Raw genomic sequence first — 14,685 nt, forward strand, 5'->3', positions numbered from 1 at the left:
GAAGCAGGAAGAGAGGTTTGAGAGTAAGAAGCAGGAAGAGGGGTTTGAGAGTAAGAAGCAGGAAGAGGGGTTTGAGAGTAAGAAGCAGGAAGAGGGCAGCTGCATTGCTGGAAAAAACATTAAAACCTAGGACACTCCAAAAGACCTGGTTATATCCTTTATGTAAAACATGGTTGTAGATATATGAATACTTTTATAAACATTAAGATGCTAATTCTGAAACGGAATGGCATCCACCTTAGCTAGCTAAATAAAAACAGCACATCTGTCCTCACCAGGTGCGGCGCTAGTGTGGACTGGAAGTGCAGCAGCACGCCGATGACAGATATCTGCTCCAGCCACTTGCGGCTGGTCTCCTTTCCGTCTTCCTGGTACTCGCCGGCGTTGTTAAACCGCGACCGCAGCGCCGCCAGCAGCTGCTCCGCCAGCGTGCACAGAGCGCCCGTCGCCGCCTGGCAGAAGATCACGTCTCGTCGCAGCTGCAGAGACGTATCTGGGGTGGAGGGAGAGAGTGAGTGTCAGACGGAGGGGGGACAAAGGGGGAGATCAGTGGGAATAAGAAGGTGAGGCCTCCCACTGTAACCTTCCTCATTACTCCTGGAGGTGATCCAATACATATACTTTATTCCATTAGACTGAATCCCCCCAGAGGATACCTCCCACTAACTAGCACCATATGCCACTGTGCACAATTCAAAGGGACTGCAGCATCATGGGCTTTGACACCAACCTGATCCGTGTACAAACACACAACCACTGGCCTCCACCTGGACATGGGCCCCATCAGGAGAATTAAACGCTGTTAACTAAAACCTTTAGAAATATGCTGGAGACTAGGTCTGCATAATAAATCCATTTTCATCCATGTAATATATATATATATATATCATTGTATATGGACTGATGAAATATCTAATCACTACGTACAATACTTGGTAAAGGCAAAATATGTGAAACTATTCAGAGTATTTTCACATATTTTGTGATTGTGTTGCAGAAAAGATATTCCTCAGACTCAATAAAGAATACCTGTTTGGTGCAAATCCTCTTAAAACATGTGATGATCATTTTATAGTAATTTTAGGTTAAATATGTATTAAACAATTATAATTTTCCCCTAATATTCTGAATCATATCGCAATTGAAATAATATAAATAAAAATACCAGGCGGAATTTCATTCATGATAAAGTTGTATCTATGAAGTTTACATTATTTTTTAATTAAATGTACTCAGAAACAGAATGAAATGTATTTTTGACAGTTCTAATAAATATTTCTGTCATCACTTAATACCCTTTGAAGATGGTTTTGAGGACCTGCAGATGTCCTGATTTAGAACTGGCTGCGTTTGTGCATGATCTCATTTGCAAAGTACTCTAAACTGTTGGAATCACTTAAAATGCTCCAGTTATGAGACGCTTCCTGCTGCTGTGAACTTCAAGTTCTGATCAGTGATTGCACAGCCCAAAGAACTATTTAGAAAATTAGAGACGGGTTTATTCTAGTTTGAATATTAACTGGTTTGTGTTGAACGCTTACGTGTCACGCTACCTGTGCATTTCAGAAGAGCCAGGAGAAGCTGGTTCTTCCCATCTGTGGAGGCAGAAGGAAATCAAGATGCTTGAAACTGTTACACATATTTCTTTAAATAACCTTTTGTGTTTGTACATGTGTTCCACTTACCATCCACAAATCTCTGCAGGCTCTCCACCAGGGTTTTAATAGAGCTAGGCAGGTTCCAAGGGTCCTCCTGGATGTTCTTGTGGATGATGGAACGACAACGCACCGTCCAATCCTCGGTTTGTCTAAACTCTGGTCAAATACAATTCAGGAATGTGTCAGTGTGACTTTTTTGCCAAAAACCATTAGTCAATACTGAAGACACATTTAAAAATTCATTTAAACCATCCAAAACACACATCTCAAAATGAGCTTGTTCCACCAGAACACTGATTCTCACTAAGAAAGCAAACATTGATGCTCACACTGACCAAAATAACAAATCATCAGGATTTCATTAATGATTGAAGGAGCCCTATTACGCTAATTCTTCTCACAGTGCTGCAGCGCCTCTTTCACGTTTGTAGGAGAAGTTTAACGGATTTTTCACCAAAATGTCATCAGGAATAGAAACACTCCTTTTCACTTTATTGATTGTACTAACGTTTATGTAACATAGATGAGACTACAAACTGCTTCAGTATCCTTTATTTTGTTATGATTTAATTTATATTAATTTATTATAATTTATTAGTGTTAGTCATTGTTTTCAAAATGTGTGTTTTACGTGTGGTAAAGATCAAAGGAAGAGTACTACAAACTACAAAAAAGTGTTAATTGAATGCATTTTATGTGAAAACAATGACAAATAAGTCGCAATTTGGTCCACACTGACAGGCTGTGTGCAGAGTTTTGACTTCAGCTTTAACCAATGCATGTTAGCAATGGAAAAAAGCTGTTATTGTAGCATGACGACACACTTTCTCCCCTTTTTAGCAGTAAACACACAGACAAAGTCATGCTCACACACAGACAGGAATAGGTACCTGGTTGGCTGTGGTCGGAGTAAAAGTGCTTGGTCTCGTCACAGGCCTTGGTCATGACGGGTCCTTTGAGGAGGCTGTTGATGGAGTCAACCTGTGGGAAGAGAAAAACAAACACACAGAAAGAATCAGGTTATCGTCTCTCATACTCTAGACATCTTTTTGTGATTTTCTTTGCTAGTTTCTGTCAAGGGTCTTCCAGCATTTAGAAACAAAAAGACTTCTGTTTACACCCCCCCCCCCCCTTTACATTTGGAAAGAACTAGGGCAGTGAGAGCTTGCCACGGGGCAGCCAAAATACCTTAGATGCTGGTAAGACAAAAAGATGGATGGAAATCTTAAACTGAGTCCACAAATCAGTGTGTGTGAGGGGATAAAGCAAATCATAAGAAAAGAGATTTAAAAAAAAAGGAGGTCAAGTAAAAGATGGCAGAGTTATCCAGGATCCTGACCAGAGGACAGAGAGTTAACTCCAGATGTTTACTGATTACTATCACTATCATCTGTTTCAAAAGCTTTTATTCAAACCGTGGTAGGGTATAATGCCGATGTAGCTGATATGTCGCTATCTGTTAGTTTTAAATCGTATTTATGAGTTTAAAGTTAGGTTAACTTAGCGTCTTCCAAGGTGTAGTTTGGGAAGATAGTTGTTATCTTTTTTGGACGCTACAAGCTTCCAGAAATGAATGTGTCAGTTACTCTAAACTGAACCTCTGGACTAACCTGGTTGAAAAGGTGCTCGAGGCAGCCGTGCAGCTTGTCCTGTTTGTCCGAGGGAATCCTCATGTCACATGGCAGCTCGTCCCCTAGCAGCCAAACAAAAAACACCAAACAAAAAAAGTTAGGAGAAAACACACATTTGGATGCTGGCGTTTTTATTTGACCATCTGCACTTATTAAACACGTTTCTATCCATCTGTTTTAATGTAAATTCTGGCGAATCAGATTAAAGAGGCTAAGGGATAATAAATAATTTCAGCAGAATGTTTCATTGTGGAGAATCTAAGACGTAATGCCTGTGAAAACGACATGATAAACAGCAGTGGACACATACTTGGCTCAGAGAAGAAATATGTGGCTGTTGGGTTACGAAATGTTGGGGCTATAATATCTGACCACATAAAATATCTGCAGTATTTCTCTTTTGAAAGCATGACTTATTATTACAAATCAAAGGAGAAATCACAAGTTGGTGACATATGAATAATTCTTATGCAAACATCCTTTATTTCTTGACTTTGTTTGACACTCACGAGGATGTTGTTTATGTTGGATTCACTTTACAGTGTTTGGAAAGTGACACATTTTATCTCGGTCAAATATTCGAATGGCCATGGAAACGCGTTTCAACGGCCTAAAACACTTACATTAGGAGAAAGGCGCTGCATGTTCAAAACAGAAATGTGCAAAAACACATGCAAATGAAGAAACATCTTCACCAACTTGACAACACATGAGTTAACTAGAAACGCTGCATGAACAAAACGCTGCTGATATAACACGCTGCATGAAGCTCAAAACACAACAGAACGGGGACACTAAAGAGTGATGCACACAGCTGGAACTGGAGCGATTGTTGATGTTCTGTAATCATAAAGCTGGCCAATTGTCACTGAGGTAGTCTATTTCATAATTGTAAATGTTTTGTCAGTATATTTGAAATGCCTAGGTTAACTATGTTAGTTAGCTAGCTTACAGCAGATCTGCAATTATATCGTAAGGAAGCATGCGGTTACATACATTTTGTGTTACGTTTTCAGACACAGTGACAGTTGGCCAACTTTATAATCCCAGTACTTCAACAAGTGCTCAGGTCCGAGCTGCGTGCATCACTTTTTACTGCCTCGGTTTCCTTTATGTTTTCAGCTTCTTGCCTCATTTTTTATATTTTCAGTGTTTTGTCTATGCAGCTCTTTTTTTACAAGCTGCACATGTTTAGTCAAGTTGGTGAATATTCTCTAATGCTGCACATGTTGTCAAGTTGGTGTAGATGTTTCTCCATTTGCATTTATTTTGGCACGTTTTTGTATTTGCATAGTTTTTGAAAGTGCACTGCATTTTTTCTTATGTAAGTGACACTGTTCTAATGCATTTGCCCCTGTTGGCCACGGTAGTGTTGTGAGTGAAAGCGTAAAAAACCTGACTAACAAATGGATGAAAAAAGTTTGATTATGTGTTTTTCCCCTTACCTGATCCCATCTCATCACTCCCCAAGTAGGAGCTGTTACTGCGCACACTGGTGTAGGACAGGACTGAGTCTCTGTTGCTGTTGCATTCACTGTAAAAAAAAAAACATACACACACACACAGTTAAAACCCATAATAAAGCAAAAGGCTTCGTTCCGTTTTTAAACCGCAGAGAGGGTTTGGAGAGCTGCGTCTTGTAATTACGCTGCCAAGTAATCCTTCTGATTGTAAATGAATTTTTCTGATTTACAGTATGCGAGACCAAAGCTAATTAAACGTTTCACACAGAAACAACCGCCACTGCTGCTTCTAGTCTTATGTATACGCTAATTATCTTTCAAATGTAATGCCATTCACTGAATGCCTCTCTCTGTAAAGCCTTAAATACAAATATGTATTACTTTATACTAGCGTGTGCAGAAAAAGGTCTGTTTTGTCAAAATAATAAAGCCTGGTATTTATAGTCTTACATGATTGAACATGATTACCGGGAGCATGTGGAAGATTTATGCGGCTCAAATTATACGTCGCTTCAAGTGAGTGCGCTCGCGATCGCCTCAGAGGATCTCCGGATGATTCACAAGCAGAATTATCATGACAAATGGCCTAAGAGTGGCTACCAGCTACAGAAACACTGGCTTTGTGTTCGTTTGCTAATACCCTGGTCGGCTGGAGGATATAGTGGGGGATGCACGGAGCGGGATATCACCTGCCTGGTTATTTTGCGGTCCCTAATTTGTGTGTGAGTGTGGTGGTAAAAGGAGATTGGCTAGAGCTGCTACAATTATGGGAAAGAGTTAATATAACCATGTTTTAGTAGTTTGGCTTGGATTCTCGGCTGGCTTTTACTCACACACCCTACAAACCAACTGTGTTAGAAGTAAGGCGTGTGTTTATGCACCAAGTTTTTTTCTTTCAAATTCACTCTGTCTAATCATTCTTCAGGCCTGCCTACCCTTTGTTTTTCTTTTTATTTCTTGCCTAATTTACACTCATTTCCCTTCCTCCGTATGTGTCCTGCATTATTCCCCTTCTGGCTATCCGTTTCTGCATGGGTAGTTGTGCTTTCCGGCTTAATTCAGAGACCTACACACTCTCTCTCTCACACACACAAAAGGTAGTTTCTAAATTTAACCACACACCTCCTGCCAAAAGTGTGAGCACCGCTGTGACAATTATCCTGCTTGTAGTAGCGTAACTGGCTTAAACAAAAAAACACACACACACACACACACACACACACACACACACACACACACACACACACACACACACACACACACACACACACACACACACACACACACACACACACACAAAAAATGATACCCCTTGTTACCTTGAGTTCTAGGAAGAATGTTTTTTTTTTTTGTCGCAAGCCTCCACTTTGAACAAAATTTGAGAAGAGGTTTAATACATTTAAAAAAAATCGATATACAATCTCTCAGTCGACTTGTGAAGTCTCATTTATGCAATCAAATGATCACTATCCTGCAAACATGCATTTTCACTAAAATCTTAAAGAACACATATTTTGCTCATATTCATGATTCAAATGTGTATTATGAGCCTCAACTATGACATGTCTCCATGCTTTAATGTTCAAAAAGGTCTTTATTTTCTCTCTTCTCTCTGTGCTGCTGCAACACTTATCACCCTCCCAAACCAGAGCCCAATCTGCTCTGATTGGTTAGCTGGCTGGCTTTGTTCTGATTGGTCAACTGTTTCGAGATGTGCGGCGCTTAGCTAATCATGTACAATGTGTTGGAGCGCTAGCCAATAGAAGCTTGAGTATTATATATTGATGTCCCTATGAGTCGAATGGAAGCGTTCAGGCTTTATTTAATAATAAATACACTACTGATTAGCATGGACAGGTGCTAAACAGTAAGTAAGTAGTCAGCATTCAACTGGATACATGAGACGCGGGTTATACTGCAGGAGCTGTTTGAGAGTTTGAAAGACATTTTCTTCAAGACTTCAAGGTAAAATGGGGGTGATTTAATCATAAACAAACAAGTGTTTTGTGGCTGAAATAGTCTTTTAAGCTGGTTTAAGATTCATATAAAGTGTAATATCTTGAGAGAGCTGGTCTGATTTAGGAAGCTGAGTCAAAAGAACTTCTGCACTGGATTGATTATGAGGGTGTTCTGGTTTAAGGAAACAGACAAGATGAATATCAACTACTTAAAATGTTAAGCAACGAAGGACGATCAATCACAAGTTGACACTGGAGATGCATTCTGATGCCGAGGGGGTCTGTGTTGTGTTTCAGCTGGATCTGAACACTGTCATGTCTGAATACAAGACAAAAGGTCCTGACGGGGTCACACGCGGACTCAGGAGCCAAAGATTTATAACAGACACAATGTACCAGAGTTTAGAACAAGCACTACTTATTACAACTTCTTCAAACATTCTTCTCTGCTTAATTCCTTCTGTATTTCCTTCTCTTTGACCCCCGTGTCTGCACGTGTGTGTCTTTCCTGTCCTTGCTCTCACATTATGTTCCTTACAAACTGTTCTTAGACATCTGACTGTTGGACCGTCACCACCTCAGGCTTTAATGTCTAATTGTCTCACCACCCACCTCTGAAACACAGTAGCAATTTCCATGAAAAGTTCCCAAGCGGGATGAATCATCTGCGATCACAGTGAAGCCTTATACTGCAACTTTTTCCCCCTCACTTGTCTTAAAAACACCTACCAGTGTGTGCGTGTGCGTGTGTGTACAACAGCATACATTTCCCTTTACATTTTATTGCGATGAGGTAGTCACGTTTCACGTGGCGTGGCCGGGCCTTAATGACAGAGTGTTTGAGGAGGCCGCGCCCCAAACATTTGGCTCTATTATACACCAGCCCACCGCACCAACAACCAATAACTACATCTTAGTGGGTGGTGGAGGGTGGGGCTGAGTGGAGCTCTGCCCAGTGAACAGTGCACACACACACGCTCTCTCTCTCACACACACGGGAACATCTGAATGAACTCACAACAAGTAAATGACATAACCAGATCTGACCAAAACATTTTTGAAGTCATTTTTAGCCCTGGATCTCGGTTAAAAATGCCAACATGTGGAATGACTTTTAGCCTCCAAAAAGGGGAGGCAATGGGCATAATGAGTGTTGTTCTTGCTCTATACAGTTCACAGTCAAAAATCCAGGTGTGACAAAAGTGTTTTTAAAGAGGACATATTATGCTCCTTTTCAGGTTGATATTTGTTTTTGTGTCTCTACTGTGACATGTCTCCATGCTTTAATGTTCAAACACTCTTTATTTTCTCATACTGCCTGTGCTGCAGCACCTCTCTAAACCCTCTGTCTGAAACCAGAGCCCAGTCTGCTCTGATTGGTTAGCTGGCCGGCTTAGAGATGTCCCGCGCCTTAGGCTTTTACATATGATGTGTTGGAGCGCTAGCCAATAGAAGGGTATAGGTCACAAAGTGATGTCACTATGTTACGGAAGTAAACAAAGGAGTCCAATGAGGCGTTTCAGGCAGGAAACTGCAGAAACTCCCTCTTGAGGGAACTTTGGGAGTTTAGCCTTTGCAGACTATTTACATGCACCAGACTTATGTAACACAGTACAAGAAAGTGAAAACCAAAAAAAGCGTAATAGGGCCTCTTTAAACCCTTCTTGGAGGTTGTTTGTAATACTATCAGAGAAGGTCTAAGTTCTACTATATTGATTTTACCTGTGCATCCTTTTACTTGGGAAATACGGATGCAGAATCAGCAAAAGATGACATAATCTGTTACAAATCTTGATGATAGTGAGTAAAAGTACAATGCAAGGTGATGGCTCTGTAAGGAACCTCCCGCTATTAACCAATGAGTAGTCATAATTAAAAACATTCATGGTATGACGTTCAGTCTAAGACAGGAAAATTACAAAGGTGATGCCTTCTGGAGAAATTGGCTGATAACTTGTCTTGCACCTGATATACTGTGCCTAAGGAAAACAATGATTGCTACATTTATAATCTTTGGTGGACGACTCGTACCCCTTTAGTTATTTTTTACGTTTTATTGTTTCTTAGTTGTTTTTTATACCTCTATCTCTCTCCCTGTTCTGTTAAGGTATATATATAGATTTCCCCCCCTAAAATAAAGACTAAACATAATGTCTAAATTATAATGAATTTTTAAGGTACTTTAGTCTCAGTTTGAAGACAACCAAATGTATTTTAATACCTGGAGAACTCATAACCATGTTCAATTTAGTACCAACTTTTCAAAGTTGGTCTGATGTCTTTTAGACGGCCTTTAAACATTACCTGTAGGAGTCCCTGTAGCTCATGGTGTCATGACCCGAGTCCTCCTGGTCCTCCTCATTCACCTTGAAGCAGACCCTCTTGATGCCGCCCTGCTCCACTTTGTCCTGATCACAGCCGTCCTCACAGGGGGCCAGAGACGGGGGCTGACTGGGCTCGTAGACCGGAGGCTCCCCACCCTCCCCTTGGAGTTGCGTGGGCTCCGTGATAGACGACAAGAGGCTAAAAGGAGACAAAAACAAAGGGTGAAAATTCAAATGAGATATGAAAACACATTTAACCAAACATGGCTGAAGCTTATGTAACACATTTTTAGCATGTGTGTTTTTAAAGTATATTTTTGTGGTTTTAAAAGTGTTGATAGCTTCAGCTATATAAAGTGTACTAAATGTAATAATAAAACATTATAAGGCTTCTATTTCTATTATAAGACACTCTGCGCAGAGGCCTTCACAATCAAACATACACAAATATTCAGACACATTGTCACACCCCTTCCTCGGCACAGACACACAATATGTGTCTCTTTCTCTTGATGTTATCCTGGCCTCACTCCCTGTTCCTGTACTGGGCCCGGCCCATAAATATTTTGGGCCTGAAGAATGTTCCTTTTGTAAACCCTGGGCTTTAAACAAGGCAAAGGGCAGACAGACAAAGACAGCCTCGGGAGGCTGCTGCGGGGAAAACAGCTCGGAACTGTTTATTTAGAAATCTCTAAATGTCACCGTGAAGGCTATGAAAATAGTCTACTCTCACATAAACACCAGGGGAATGCTGTTATTTTGTAACAGCACCAACTGTTAGCGCTGAAGATATTTTCTGAATGGATATGAGTAAACACTTTTCTTCTAATTTGATGGATGACATTTTTCATGGGGGTGGAGATAAAAGATTTATAAGGAATGGCAAAACATTTATAAAGTGATAACAGAGTGGTGCAGGAATGAGTCCGAAACCCAGATATTAGTGAGTATTCTCAAAGTCAATGTTTTTTTTTAATGTGTTTTTGGTAACATTTAGGTTCAAATGATTCAGTTTCACTAAATGAACTGTAGCACTTACACATCTATCTGGGCCACATACTGCCTCATCTCCCGCACAGCGACGTCCAGGCGGCTGTATAGGTGAATGTATGCATCCTGGGTCTCTGTATCTTCCTGTTTGAGCAGGAAGCTCAACCCGCCTTCACTGTGAATGCTCCGCCGACTGTCATTCAACCCCTCGCCTCCATCCACGCTCACATCCCCACTGCCATCCAACTCGTCCTCTTCCAGGCCGGAACAGTTCCAGGAAGGAGCGCCCATGCTTGTCACACAGTGCTGGATGTGGGACATGGGGTTGAGTTGAGCTACAGGACAGAGAGGAGAGGAGACGATAAACATGTTTGCAGTGGCTGAAAGGAAACATCTCTGAACATTATATCTACCCCAGATGTTCAAAAATCCTATGAAGTTACTCTCCTGCCTGTTCTTCATTTAGAGTCGATGAAAAACAACTTCTTAAAAAGGCGCTTATGCAACTGATACGCACGGCCAGAGCAGGAGGCTAAACTGTTGACTTGGGTTGGAAGCCAAACTAAGCTGCAATAACCTGAGACATCACAAAACTGTAGACTGATTAAGTTCTGACTATGAAACCAGGGTGTGTGCTATGAGTACACAGCAAGCATTACAATGTAATATATGTATAGCCTGTTTTTAAATGTTATTAACAATCCACAAATTCCTTTAAATGCAAGGATATGGTGCTGGAAAAGGATGTTTTGTATCAGGTAGTTAGGTAATAATCCTCATTGATTCATTATTTTGCCATTAATTGCTACTGCCACTAGACAAAAACATTATCTATGTTGCTGTTTGAACACACAGAAGTTCACAGTGTGCTCTACACACTGAAAAGCACCATAGAAGAAGATCTTGACGGTACAACTGCCAGGCAGATGTCTGACTTACAGCTGGTGCTGAGAGGACAGACGAGGATCCTGGAACAGGGACAGCAATGCTAACTCTTAATTGAAAACAAGCTGCATTTTGACAGCCATATAGACAGAAGACAGGATTTCCGTGCCTATGGATGAAGTATTTCTACTAGTTTAACCATCTTCTTATAATTATTTTGGCGACATTACATTCAATTTGAAATCTTTCTCTCCCCTTTGACCTCTTGCAGCAGTAGCATTGACAAACATTCTTACGCCGCCTCAAGGCAGCGTTTTCACCGACATCATTCACTTCTCATGTCAATAACATGGGTAAGGCCTGGGGCTAATGGAGTCTTAATGGCAAAGCACTTATCTAATTTACTAAGGGGGAAATCCTTGTTTAGACCTTATAGCTGCTTTGGCCGGGGTCAACATTGCAGCGGGATTTAAATGGTCGTGTAGGGTAATTAGTCAGAATGATCACTGAGATGGTGTTAAGTTGGTCAAAGGGGATGGTTCTCTTCAAAGCTTAGTGGAGGATATGTGACAGAGAGCTCAAATATTATTGGATGATGGTGTGTCGTCTACCTTGGTCAGGATCCAGGCCATATATGGAGTTCTTGCGCCCAAAGCGGATGCTGAAAGTCCTGCCAGCGGAGGTAGTGCTCTTGGGGTTAGACACCTGCATGAAGTTGACTTGGCAGTTGGTGGGAACAAAGTCCATGCAGCCCAGTGGGTGAGGGCGCAACCCCGCCTGCCTGAAGGAGGGCCACGCCTTGTTTCTCAGCTCCTGGGCAAACTGTGTAAAAAAAGGGGAGACAGAATTTAGCTTGGAGAAAACATGACAGACAGCTCTAATGTTTGCACTGTGGGACTATAATAAGATAATTCCCACTTTCACCACAATTGTTAACAGAGTGGAAAATATGACATGGAGACATAATGGTAGACTAATTCATGTAATAGTTTATTAAAGAAGAGAATTCATGTCAAAATTATGTTTAAGGACAAGGGAGATGTCCAACTTTTATTATCACATTTCTTATTAGGTGTCAAGTTTGACAAGTGTAAATAGATGAGCTGTATTTCGCAATAAAGCTACATTTCATGATCAGGGATGCAAACTCATCACGAAGGAAAAAGGTGACAATGATTGTTGATTGTTTAAAGTTAATATGTGGAAGTAGAGGACATGTTTGTATGTAGCATTTGAATTTGACAGTGTCTGTGTGTTGAAGACAGTGAATACGTGTTTTTCAGTACCTGCTTATAGCTGCCTATACGCCGCCGGATGCTCTCCAGCTTGGTGTCGCAGATTTGCCTGAACTCGTACTGAGGCATGGTAACGACTCGGTCACTCTGGGAGATGAGCTGGCTGCAGTTACGAACAAAGAGGCTGTCATCGCCGGAAAACGCCTCCAGGATCTGTAGAGACAAGAGAAAAGTTGGTAAGGATGGAACACTCTCCTACAATAAAAGTTTCTAAACTTTAGTCGATCACAATCAGTAAAAATAGCATTCTGAGCAGCAGCAATTGTGTTTCCCATCAATCTAAAACATTCAGTTTTCCAATACTAACAACTAAAAACTAGCAGTGAGGCCAAAAAAAACTTTTGTTTCTTTTAGTTCCTGTCATAATAGTGAAAATTGGACAAACACCAGTGATTCAAAAACTGGTGAACGGCCATGTTGGGATCTTTTATGATACATGAGCTGTGATGTTTTAGAAGCTGAGAACATGGAAGTAATTTTAACAACTGTTATTCAATTTAAAGTCTCATTAAACTGTAGAAAATGTGAAAAAATAGATATGAACAACTTCTTTCTTTGGCAATACAAGGGATGTAACGTTTCAGCAAAAAGCTCACCTAGACTACTCTTATTGTGTTAGAATGAACATAAAACATCACATATGTCGCTGATTGCTAGTGTTTAACCAGAGACAATGGAGAATTATGTCCTTAGAGTCTGCTACAATGCTACATTTAGCTACAAATTAACAGCTTATACCTCTTTTGTGCCTTTTCTGCTCTCTGATTCTAGCTTAACATAATCACACTTTAACTAATTCTACAACAACTACCTTAGCAGTGAGGCTAAAGCAGCCTTTGGGCTCCACCATTTTCTCCAGAACGTGGCACTTGATGCCTGCGGTGCTGACGTATTCGTAGACCACGCCGTGCTCCAGGTGGACGTTATCTACCGTCAAACTGACCATAGGAAGGTCATCGGAGAGGGAAAGTCTGCCCAGCTGGTGGTCTGTGGAGCACAAATGTCAATATGTCATTCTCACAATTCTTGATTTTTATCAAACACATCGATATTGCGACTTTATTGTAGAGTTGATTATCTGCAAAGGAGGGGGGCGAGGCACGAGCGTCATGTTACCATGCCACGGTAACCTCTCATTCACCTCATAGATGGAGAGTTGCCCTGTTACGACCCGGCTCAAAAGGCCACAACAAAGAGGATACAGACCATGTCAACGGTTAACAAAATATGTTTATTTTAGCAAAACCAAATTAATTAAGTTCAAAACCAGTAAAGTATGAGGTGTGGATGTCCGTGGTATCAGTAATGTAAATGCAGGGTGAGGATTGTATGGACATGTATGTGTGTGAGAGTGTTGAAGTGCACAAAGTAAAGCAACTGAAGAAACGATAGTTACGGCTGTAACTACGGTTCTATGACAGGGTATATGCAGGAATCCTGAGGTCAAATTTAATACCTTTTAAGACCTTTTTTAAGACCCTTTCCATACATTTTAAGACCTCATCGCAACTTTGAGTTCTAACCGGATACATTGGCAACACACTTTACCTCACATTTACTATATTGATTGTAAGATAGCAAAACTAAACAGAGTGCAGACAGACTACTGAAGCCTCCTCTCCACATGAACTTCAACCTCTCTGTGAAGGTCAGGTTTAATGCAGTATGCTGCTTTGTTGCTTCTGTACTCTGTGCTCTTTCATTCCAGTAAAACTCCTCAGAAAACATTAGAAACCAGTATTTGACCAATAAACAGAACAATTGACAAAACTTTGAACTATGAAATCATTAAACTTTGGTGAGCTTCAGCGGGGTAATGCCATAGGTAGCTCGCCCTCACAAATACACCAGGGGTTAAATTGGGGCTGGGGCTGTCCGGGGCTAAAGCCCTGGCAGCATAGGACGATGCCTGCCTGACGTCATCACACTCTCAACACCATTTGTCATACATGTTTACAAAAAAACGATATATATGTTAATGACTTTCTCGTTTCTTTAATAATAGCCTATATTTACGGGTCTATATGCTGTTGACTTTACTTTAAGAATAGCAGATCTCTGTGACGCTGGATATAGTTTGGCTTAGACGCCCGGCCCCACCGAGGACGCCATACGGTACAACACGCATACGCAAAGCGCCAAAAAAGTCTCCGTTCACCAGCGCATTTCTGAATTCATTGTAATGTGTCGCGTTCTCAGCACTAGAACCTCGCTGGAAATGCTGGAAACGCTGTAAGTACATAGTCAGACCTGTAAGTGGCGCTGGCTTGCCGCCACAGAAATACACAAAGGCAGCGAAGAAAGACCGCCGGAAGCATGGTTGCCATAGGTTGCCCTTCTGTCAATTCTCCGGGCCGGTGGACGACGTGTTCTCCTGGCCTGTATCTCATCAGGTAGTCCACCAGCAAGATGAACAAACACGCCACCTCTCCCGGCCCTCTTCCAAGGGAACGAGGGAACCAATGCGGCAGAGTTTCCGTT

At 41.2% G+C, this 14,685-nt stretch overlaps 1 protein-coding gene across 1 annotated transcript in view; it reads right to left on the reverse strand.

The window, feature by feature from the left end:
• Nucleotides 1–242: 242 nt before the first annotated feature.
• The window catches only part of LOC104966496 (phosphatidylinositol 3,4,5-trisphosphate-dependent Rac exchanger 1 protein), a 24,037-nt gene continuing 9,594 nt past the window's right edge, over nucleotides 243–14,685 (reverse strand). Inside the window, exons 5-15 of the mRNA XM_010795683.1 lie at nucleotides 13,016–13,191; nucleotides 12,196–12,357; nucleotides 11,521–11,731; nucleotides 10,074–10,359; nucleotides 9,015–9,233; nucleotides 4,735–4,823; nucleotides 3,269–3,351; nucleotides 2,549–2,639; nucleotides 1,686–1,814; nucleotides 1,554–1,595; nucleotides 243–493 (exon numbers count right to left, since the gene is read on the reverse strand). Of these exons, the coding sequence (XP_010793985.1) occupies nucleotides 243–493; nucleotides 1,554–1,595; nucleotides 1,686–1,814; nucleotides 2,549–2,639; nucleotides 3,269–3,351; nucleotides 4,735–4,823; nucleotides 9,015–9,233; nucleotides 10,074–10,359; nucleotides 11,521–11,731; nucleotides 12,196–12,357; nucleotides 13,016–13,191 (1,739 nt within the window). The remainder of the gene's footprint in view (nucleotides 494–1,553; nucleotides 1,596–1,685; nucleotides 1,815–2,548; nucleotides 2,640–3,268; nucleotides 3,352–4,734; nucleotides 4,824–9,014; nucleotides 9,234–10,073; nucleotides 10,360–11,520; nucleotides 11,732–12,195; nucleotides 12,358–13,015; nucleotides 13,192–14,685) is intronic.

Source organism: Notothenia coriiceps, unplaced genomic scaffold (genome assembly GCF_000735185.1).
Source record: "Notothenia coriiceps isolate Sejong01 unplaced genomic scaffold, NC01 NC01_scaffold00037246, whole genome shotgun sequence".
Taxonomy (NCBI): Eukaryota; Metazoa; Chordata; class Actinopteri; order Perciformes; family Nototheniidae; genus Notothenia; species Notothenia coriiceps.